At 33.4% G+C, this 10579-nt stretch overlaps 2 protein-coding genes across 6 annotated transcripts; one reads left to right on the top strand and one right to left on the bottom strand.

Moving 5' to 3' along the window:
- LOC110011346 lies at positions 274–4687 on the top strand. 5 transcript variants are annotated; one of them, XR_002286352.1, is made up of 4 exons: positions 274–523; positions 992–1044; positions 1572–1611; positions 4424–4687. XR_002286352.1 is itself a non-coding variant. In XM_020691350.1 (3 exons), exons 1-3 carry the CDS (start codon positions 404–406, stop codon positions 4595–4597), a joined length of 357 nt encoding a protein of 118 aa, XP_020547009.1. In that variant the 5' UTR covers positions 274–403; the 3' UTR covers positions 4598–4687. The 5 variants fall into 5 exon arrangements, 2 of the variants coding, with proteins under 2 accessions (XP_020547009.1, XP_020547011.1); XR_002286353.1 differs by lacking the exon at positions 1572–1611 and adding an exon at positions 673–729; XR_002286351.1 differs by lacking the exon at positions 1572–1611.
- LOC105156608 lies at positions 8730–9480 on the bottom strand. Its single transcript, XM_011072785.2, has one exon. The coding sequence runs from the start codon at positions 9337–9339 to the stop codon at positions 8917–8919; it is 423 nt and encodes a 140-aa protein (XP_011071087.1). The 5' UTR covers positions 9340–9480; the 3' UTR covers positions 8730–8916.

Below are 10579 nucleotides of genomic sequence, written 5' to 3'. Positions count from 1 at the left end.
AAAATTAAAAATAGACATCTCTAGTTTCTACTAAAAAATTATGATTTTTGAATTAGGGACGAGTTTTTTTTACAATGAATTAGAGACGAGTTGATAATTAGAAATTAACAAAATTTACTTAGTAAATAGAGTTTGTCAAGGGATTTATTTTAATAATTAATTAATAATTTGTCTAATGACAAATAATCAACGGTAAAAAAAGGAAAATATAACCGTTAGTGATTTCTTATTAAGTTGAAAAAATTAGTGATTTATTATTAGGTTGAAAAGAATACTAATAGTTGGAAAGTACCGTTGAAGCAGGAAAAATTAGTCCGTTGGAGTTCACCCCTCTGTAAACTGACCTCCTCCTCTCCTCGCTCATTGAGAGGGTAGAGAGAGAAGATGCCTCTGGGAGAGCGATATGGCTGAGACAAGAGCGAATCTCGGTGCTGCGGCGCCCGAGATGGAGGTCGACGACGACATGCCGAACCTTCTCTCCTTCAACATCCACGGCGGCTTCGAATTTGTCCTCGCTACTGTGGTCAGTTTATTCATTGTCGACTCTTTTTTGGTTTATATGTTGTGCTTCTGTGGTTTGATTTTTGTTGTCTTGGCGTTTTGGTTCCTGGAAGTCACACACGAAAGTATTGATTGTTTGGGTCAACTCATTGTGTTACTTGATGTTGTCAGGCACAAGATGATTTTTGTATGAATTTCCACAACCATTAGATGTCAGACACTTTCATTGTATGCTCGGGTGACTAATTTCCTTATCTTAAGTTAATATTTTTCCCTTATTCTTATGTCAGACATCATTTTTGGACATGATTTCGTTCATTGTCATTGTGTTGAATTTCTCCTATTTCTTGGTGTGATTCTCTGTTACTTTCTTCTTTGGTTAAAGAAATGTTTACACTGAACAAATTGTTGTGAATTAAATATGACATTGTTGGTCATTGTGGATTTGTGACAAAAATGGAGGCGAAATTTTACTCTTTTTTATTTACAGGCTCTAGTTCTTCAAGAACTTCTGGGGAAAATGAAGATGATGACACTTTCATTGTATGCTCGGGTGACTAATTTCCTTAATTTCCTTATCTTAGTTAATATTTTTCCCTTATTCTTAATGCCAAGCATATTCACTTGAATTCATAATATGTGCTCTTTATTGAAATTGATGGTAGGTCGCAGGCTATAGATTGACTTGAATTCTGATCCTCCTGGATTGGGACAGGAAAGAATGTTAAGTGTTAACAAAATATAACTGTTGTATGCATAATAGTTCCAAAGTTACCAATCAATTAAGTTCTTTAATATTTCCATATTCCATTGTGGTTATAATGGTACAGTGATTTTCTTTCTCTATGAGTGGTTTGTGGTATTTTTCTCAAAATACCTGAACTAGTTTAATTCTTGGTTCATATAGGACTTTGGTTCTGATTAATTTTGGCTTTGTTGTCTATATGTGACCTATTACTAGCAAATATACTAATGTTTGTTGGTTAGACCATGTGGATGGTCTAAGACAATCTAGAGTGAGATTACTGCTTGAAGCTAATGGGAACTCATGTTGTGATATCTTGACATAGATCAGTGACGGTGACACCAAGTGCATTTTAGGAGCCATGGGTAACCTTTTGTTTTCTTACTATTATCTTTATAATCAATCATATTAGCCTATCTCCTCTCTCTCTCTCTCTCTCTATATATATATATATATATATATATAAATTCACTATAACATAAGTGCCTTCCAGCTGCTCTCCTTTACTTCAAGTTCAGCTTGAGTTTAGTATCTTCTTAAATCATTATTAGCTTGTGATCGATCAACAGTTTTTCTTTTCTTAAGTGCATCTGGAGAGCTCTCTAGGTTATTAAGTATTTATGCTCTGTTGCTTATGTGTGCATCTAGAAAACTTTCATTGTTATGAAGTATTTTTGCTTTGTTTCTTATGCCCTTGCATCTTGGTAGTTTGTTGTTTATGGAGTATTGTTGCTATGTTGCTTATGCCCTTTTACTGGAGAACTCTATGAGCTATGGTTTAAATCACAGGTTCCACTGTGGAACCCGAATGATTATCTATGTTCTTTTGTCATATTCAAGTTGCTTTCACAATCCTGTCTTAATGCATTTTATAGCATGCGGAGGCAATATTTGATTTTGTTTGCTCATAACACATATAGCATGCAGAGGCAATATTTGATTTTGTTTGCATATAATTATAAACTAGAATCAACTTATTTGAAAAATCATCTTTCAGTACCATGTGTCACAAGCATTTTATTTGATTGTATCTATACTCGCTTCTTGTAAGATTAAGGGCCTCAGCTTGAATTTGGTTTGTCAATTTTGTGCAAACTAAAGTAATCTCATATTCTTAAGTGTTGTGTGGAAATCAAAGGGTTAAGTAGGAAATTTAAACACTCAATTGAAACACACATTGGCCGCTACAATAATGCATTTTGACAACATTTAGAGCCTAATGGTAACCATTGTATCTATGGTTTCCTCTCGACTTGTTTTTCTATCAGAAAAGTGATCCTTGTTCCTTTCCATCCTACTTTGTCGACTTTTCTCCCACATTTGAAAATCAAGAAAATGTTGAACCATTGTTTTTACAATTTGTAAACTTCAAAACCTAAACCCCTGCTGTGATTCTGTGAAGTGTCCTCGTTCTCACTGTTGTAATTTGGAAGAAACAGGAATATGAATGTTTTAAGGCTCCTAAGAATATGAAGGATGCATGTGTAGAGTTGAATGCCAATGGGAAGAACTAAACTTCATTCTTTTTGTAGATTTGCTCGTGGTTTATTCATTTTGTAGGGTTCTTTTCATGGGTTTGCTTTACAATTTTTTGATGCCATTTATTTATCATTTTGTATGGATGTACAAAAAATCATGTTGTCATGTTCCTTGACATCTTCACTTTTACAGGTGTATCGTAGAAAAATTTGTTAGAAGTTCCTTATCATACATTCATAAACTATTTATTTGTGATCTTCGATAATGGAACACTATGCCAAAATATAGGATGGTTGTCTACATGCAACTTTTTAATTTTTTTTAAAGGGATTTGAGAACTCTTTCTTCAATATTATGTCTCAAATTTGAGAAATGTTTTTTCTAAAGCAACATGCAGTTTTGACAACTAAATAATCTTATGTTTACAAATTTGTTTTTCTTGTTAATTGCCTTAATTTTCTAAAACATGCACTTACCACAAGTGTTTTACTGTCTCTCACTTTTTCTTTTTTGGGCTTTCCTTTTGTCTAAAACATACTTGAATGAATTGATATTTTTTTGATAAACTTTTTTCTTCCCAAATCAGCTTCTAGTGCACAAACTTTTGTATCCATTATTTTGTTATATAAACCTATCTAATAATCGGTAGTTTTTGAGATGCAATCATTCAATTGCTTTTGGATAAATGCTTCAGAATTCCTCCAAAAATCCCTATCCAATTTGTTTTTGTTTTTATTAACAAAGCAGTTTTTATAATTTCAAAAAAGCAATTCATCTTACCTTTTCCCTATAAATTGATGAATTCATCACATTTTGATGATTGAATGTAAGTTTTTTCAGTTATGAGAACACTTGAAAAATGATGTATTAATTATGATGATTTTTTCAATACAAATGCACAACATTCGAGAAATAAATAAATCGAATTGGCATGTAGACAACCGTCAATATTTTAGTATGTGATGTTTCATTAATGAAGTTCACAAATAAATAAGTTGTGTTTTGTATGATAATGATTCTTCAACAAACTTTATTGTGATACACCTGTACAAGTCAAATGTCAATAGACATGATACGATTTTTTGTAAAATTTGTACAAAATTTTAAATATATGATGTTGAAAAGTTCTGCAAAAGCAAACCCTTGAAACAAATCCAACATATTGAATAAATTAGGAACAAATTTGTCAAGAGGTTGGAGTATTGTTCTCGAAAGAGGTATTCTTCTCAATTTGCATCAATTGTATTCTCAGAGGCTTAAAAAATTCATGTACCTGTTCTTTTCAAATTAGAATAGTGAGAACTTGGACATTTTATAGAAATCAAAGCAGACTTTTGGGTTTTGAAGTGTACAAATGAAAATACAATGGCTTTTCAACTTTTTGGATTTTCAAATAAGGGAGAAGTTGACAAAGGGGAAATATATAGGAACATTGGTCACTTTCTCTGTGAGCAACAATGTAGATACATAAGTTGCCATTTGGTTTTGAATGTTGTTGAAATACATTGTGTGTGTTCAGTAGAGTATTTAAATTTTCTACATTAACCTTAGATGTCCACACAACTCTTGAGGGTATGAGATTATTTAGGCAAGCACGCGTGACAAATCAGTGACGGGCTTTGAGTCCCTCGACCTTAATGAACGAGTATAGATAGATTGCACATGTTTCTCATTCTTTGCCTTTTGTTTTCTTTTCAGGCTTACATGATGACATTTCATACGATACGACTGAAGATGATCTCGACACAAGAAAAGATATGTCGAGGAACAACGCTGATGAAGATGATCTCAGCACAAGAAAAGACCTTTTCTGTTGAAGATGATCGTGACACGAGTCCAAGGACATTTGGAGCTCTCTGTTGTAGAGACTAGTCTTGCCTAATGTAAATTAGAATACTAATGTAAAGACTATTTTTTTATTCAAGGAAATAAAAGTTTTGATCAAAATTTGTTACTTCAAAACTTGTTTATGGGGAACATAGTATTGAAAATGGATTCGAAATTGAATGCAACACAAGCACCAAACCTGTAATATAATCATCACTTTTTCCTTCGGAAATACACAAGCAAGCATCAAGAAAAGAAAAAAAGAATGGAGGACATAATGGAAAGCACGATTTATGGCGCTTTTATTTGTGGCTGACTGTTGGCGTTATAATTGAGCTTGTTGATGGAGTTCCAAATTAATCAATTTCAGTTCCATCGGAGTATGATTCCATCGTTTCGATAAAATGTTGTCAAACCAAGCTGTCTTCAATTTCTGCACTTCTTGCAATACTATGAATGCTACTCTAAATGGCATTGACGAATGAGCCTCTTGATGCTGTGATTGCGTTAGGTATCAATCTCCAAAACCCGAATCAAGCCCAAAGAATAAAAACAGGCCCATAAATTATTACAAATTTTGATAGGGTTTGAAAACCCTTTATACAATAATTTTATAGAATAAAAATAAAGATCTATACAAGTACATAATTAAAAATACAGTAAATATTAAACAATTGAGAAAGAGTAGGAGATCGCAATGGTTTACAGGAATAAGGGTCAAAAGAACAGATCCAGTCAGTCAATGTAAATCCAAAAGCCACTAACGCCACAATCCATGCTCACGGTTGTTTGGAATCACAGAGCCACAAAGGCACCAAAACTGCCACAAACGCTATTATATTAACCTAGGGCCACAAAGGCTTGGATCTACACAAGATCATTCAACCACTAAAGCTTGTTCACGAAGAACTTTAAGGAATACAGAAGAGATTAGAGAGAGGAGAAGAGTTTCAAGTTCTGGCAACAAACTAGACTAAAGTCAACTATAGATAAAGGAAGAACCCATTTAATACTTGAAAAAGATCGAGGATAAATGGCGATGAAGAGAGAATTAAGAAACGATGAAAGAGACCCAATACCAGAGATTAGAAGAGTGAGAGAAAAAACTAAGACAAACAATGCTTCGGGAAAGGGATTAGGGTTATGACAGTGAGAGGAAGAGACAGACCTATTTAAAAAAGGAAGGAAGCGGGTCGACCTAGTGGCCGGGTTAGGGGAATAGGGCAGGGCAAGGAGAAATGGGCCAAGCATCATAAGGCGGACCAATCCTAGCCATCCAGTGAGATGGGCTGGGCCCAAGGGATTTGGGCCACATGACTTTTTGGTATGGGAAAAAATTGTGACCTTTTGCTTTAAGAAATCAATTTCTTTTAGTAACCTTCAAGTGAAATGGCTTCCTTAAAAGCTTATGTGGTAGCAATATATTCAACTTTTGTTGTAGATAAGGCAACAATATGGAGAAGTTGAGATTTTCAACTAATGTATGCACCACATAAGGTAAACGCATAAGAAGTAGTAGGTTTCCTACTATCCCTATTAGAGTTAACAAATTCGACTAAGTTCACACCTTCAGCACACTTAGTGAATTTTATCCTAACATTCATGGAACCATTCAAGTATCTTAGCAGCCATTTAAGAGCTTCCCGATGAGAAAAATCGTATTTGACTTATATTTACTTGGACAACTGACTGCATAGGCAATATCAGGTCTAGTGCTAACCATTAAGTACATTATAGATCCAATAGCATTTGAATAAGGGGTCTTTTGCATGTGTTTCTTTTCAGAATCAATTTTAGGACTTTAAGTTTTACTAAGTTAAAAATGAGCACCTAAAGGAACATAAGTGGGTTTAGAATTTATCATTAAATTTTTTTCTAACAATGATTTTTTTGGGTAAAGGTAATTTTCATTAAGTAAAGAAAAGTACAATAGTAAAATACAACTTGCTTAATCTAAACGGTTTTCTCGACAGGCTAAGGAATCCGTCATAAGCGGTCAAGCACATAAGTGCTAATAGCAGTAGATAATTCTATACTAAGAATCCTCTACTGCACATCGCGAACCATGAGCGCACCCACAGTGCGTGCATCTCTATGTATTCCATCAAATCGCCTACCATGGTCCCCCTCAATGATCTCCTCCATTGCCACACCATTTCCACAATCGTCTTAAATCGGAAGAAGAAAAACCTATTTAAAGTTGTTGTAACATCAATCAACAATGACCATATAGATTTAACGTGGTTTTTAAGGTGATGAAAATAAAGACGTTTACCCAAAAAATATTCAATCGCCGTGGAATTCCAACATGGTTTTCTATATATAAGTGGACGAAATGTAGCCAATATAATAAGGCTTTGTCAACTTTTGGTTAAAGGCCAAAATTAAGCTATAGTGTGTGTATTATAATGATTGTTGTCTTTATCGTGGGTGTAGATCAATGATGCGTTAACACATCATTTCACTGGATCTCTAGTTAAAAAAAGTTTGAAATTAACTATATTTTCTTGATTTGAATTTTGAAGTATGACGGCACCCAATTATGATTTGTTTTTGAACTTGTGTTGGCGTGATTAAGGTTGCGTGCTTTGCAGCTCTTCTTATTGCTTAGAGTTGGTGTGAGGTGAGTATATTGTTGTTTTAGAGGGCATATACACTATAATAAATGAATACTTTGAAAAATTACTCGATGCAATATTGAATACGGACACAGTTTGAATATGTTTCAGTCATTGATGAGTTCAAAAATTTTAAAAAAAAAAAAAGAAAAAGAAGGAACACAACGTCGGACACATTTGTTGACATGTCCGACACATTTTGGAGGAGTGTCCGATACATTTTGAATTTTTTTTTATAATTTCAAAAAAAAATTTGGTTGTCTTTAAGAAAAAATAAATTTTAGGCTTAATAAAACAGAAAAAGAATTAATTCACTCCTCTTAAAATAAAAATATTATGATGAAATTACTAAAAAATCAAGAGATTTTCATGATAATTTAACTAAACTTAAATTATTAAAAAATTCGTTGCATTTTTTTTAAATAGTCTGATTATGTATATTTTTAAAGCCACATTCAATTAATATAGATATAAGGCATCTTATTTTATATTTATCTTAATATTTTTCATACTACATATTTTAATTTTACAAAAAATTAAAAATATATATAATAAAAATATATTATATATACCCATATTAGTATCGTGTCGTGTCTTAATTTTTTTATATTTTTCATATCGTGGCATTCGTATCCATATCCCTGGATCATAGTATATATGCATGTTTCCAAACCCAAGGGTAGGTACCATAGTGTAAGACTTGGTTATGATAATATATATGTAATGGGTTGATGTATTTGATGAAAAGTGGTGTATTCAAAATGTGCAAAGTTGAAGAGAAATATTTGCATCTTCCACTCCACTCACTGTGTATTGGTTGATGAATGATATTAGTTCTAATACTCGCTCTATGGCATTGGCAAGTTGGAGCTATAAAGTTTGAGCCCAGCAATGGGGCTTGGGCCCAAGTAGTGGCTATAGCGTATCCCCCTTCCAAGGGGTTGGAGTTATAATCATATCATTTCTGCAGACGCAGTTATTGCGGAAAAAAGTGCATTAACGTGTTCATACCATTTTGCAGCTTATAATTAAGTACAACTGCGGGCCCCTTTTCGGTAGATACGCAATACCACTACAAAAATATGCTCTATATATATGGTGCTAAAGTTACAACCTTCTCGTTTTGAGATTCTCATCACACTTTATTAATAACTACACAAATTCATCTATTTTTATAATAATCTTTACCAATAGATTATGCTTATTTATTCAATAAACCATAATTCATCATTGATTGATTAATCTATGATATATCGATGTATTCTATTAATTCGACTAAAAAAAGAATAAAATAGAAAATTAGAGGGGAAAAAAATAGATGTGCAATAAATGGGATTGAATTTTTTATTACGAATATTATTCCAGTTTTTACCTCATTCAATATACAGATTTTATGTGTATAAATATGATATCATGTATTCTATTTAGAGAAAATTTTATACACATGACATGTGTATAGTAAGTGAATGAAGTGCACGATGATGAAATAAATTTTGCAATAGAAAATCCAAATAGTAAATACCTTAATATAACACCTTTTCTATCAAACCACCACCAAATTTTAACATTTCACAATCCTTAATTAATTTGCAAATTGGGCACAACTAATTAACCATGCTATATTTGAAGAACATCAACTATATATACTAGTAGATCGATATCTATGTTTATAACCTTGAGGGAGATCCTCTGTTCAACACCACACCATCCATGCATGCATCTTCATCAATTAACATCCCTAGCTAGCTACACATTATCTGCAAATCTAACTTCCGGCTTGTGTCCGGCGCCGTTATGATGAGGTGGCACACCCTTTCCTCCTCCGTGGTTGGCCATTTTAGCTGAAGGCATTCGCTTGACGTCGAACCCGAACTCTATGTCCCCATCTCTCATGTTGAAGCTTGGCTTTTGCCTGGACTCCCACTCTTTAGGCCCTAGCCCGCCGTGACTCTGCTTATTATTATTGGCCTTGGGGTTGTGGTGGTGGTGCACCTCCTTCCCACGGTGGTGCCGCCTGCTGCACAGCCGTCCCAGCACGCAGGCCACGGCGGATACCACGAGGATCACGGCCAAGACTATGAAAACAGGGCCAAACGAACCGTTGGAGTTGGAAGAAGTTGGTTGTGATCTCATGACAGGATTAGGGTATGCTTCAAGGGGTTGTGACATTTTGGGTCTTGGGGTTTGTTTGGGGAATGAGAGGAAATTGGGTAGAGAAAAAGAATATTATGTTCTTTGAGTGATGAGAACATCAAAGATAGGTAGGGTTGGGTGATGGGGTGGTTTTATGGGTAATGATGGTGTAATTAGAGAAGGTATTTTGAAGTGAAAAAGGAAGAGATTTTCTTTTAATAAAGAGACAACTAAAGATATTCTTTGCGTCCTTTATTACAGGAGAAGGAGAGGAAAGAAAGATTTTTTTGAACATCATCACATTGATCAATGAAGGTGTCTTATGCTTTTGCTTTATTCTTGGGTTTAACAATTCTACCAACATTCATTTATGTATTAAACTCATCATATTGTTGTAGAATAATGAATCGATGCGTTTTTGCAGTATTTGTTTGTATAACCGGATAACATACCAAAACTTACATATATATATTTGTCATCAAACTTACATTATATTTGCAGATGGAGACTAAACCCGTCTTTAGAAACAAAAGCCTCGTGTGAAGGAAAGAAATCTAGTTAAATAAGACAAGAATGATATTGTCGAAAAGGAATGCTAAGTCAAAATTTATTAAATTGATGTGGTATAACGAATTATTCGAATAACCCCACCAATAAATCGGAGGTAGTTGAGGGTTAAAGTAATACTTTATTCGTACCTACCTTAAATAATACACAGTTGTATTAGTATAAATACCACAACCATTTTATCATTTCTGGGGAAAGTGAATTACTTGTATTAAACTCTAATGTAAAACATGTTGAATCAGGCCTTATAATATAAATTTAGTCAATCTGTCTTTTTTAGCGATATCAACCTTGACTATTTTTTTTTAATTAAAACCTAAAATCACAAATTACAACATCCGAAAATTAAAGGGAAATATACAAGCAACCTCCATATAATATGTTATATGTGTAAACTACTCTTTATAAAAAATAGCAAAATATCACATTGTATCTTTCAAAATGAAAATTTACCTTTTTACTTCTTAAATTGCTCTATTTTAAAAAATTAGAGAAATAATTTTTATAAGGTATAATTTACTTATTTACAATATCACATAAAATAAATTGCATCCTAAACCCTAAAATTCAATAAGTGGCCCGGGACAAAACTTTAATAACCTAAAAGATATGGGGTAATTGTTTCATCATTTCACACAGGCGTGCTCACCCATGATTACACAACGATATATCTATATACACACACATTGATATATTTATATAGAGAGAG

Source organism: Sesamum indicum, linkage group LG2, assembly GCF_000512975.1.
Source record: "Sesamum indicum cultivar Zhongzhi No. 13 linkage group LG2, S_indicum_v1.0, whole genome shotgun sequence".
Taxonomy (NCBI): Eukaryota; Viridiplantae; Streptophyta; class Magnoliopsida; order Lamiales; family Pedaliaceae; genus Sesamum; species Sesamum indicum.
The sequence above is the reverse complement of the archived record's forward strand: the minus strand, read 5'-3'. Positions and strand labels throughout refer to the sequence as shown.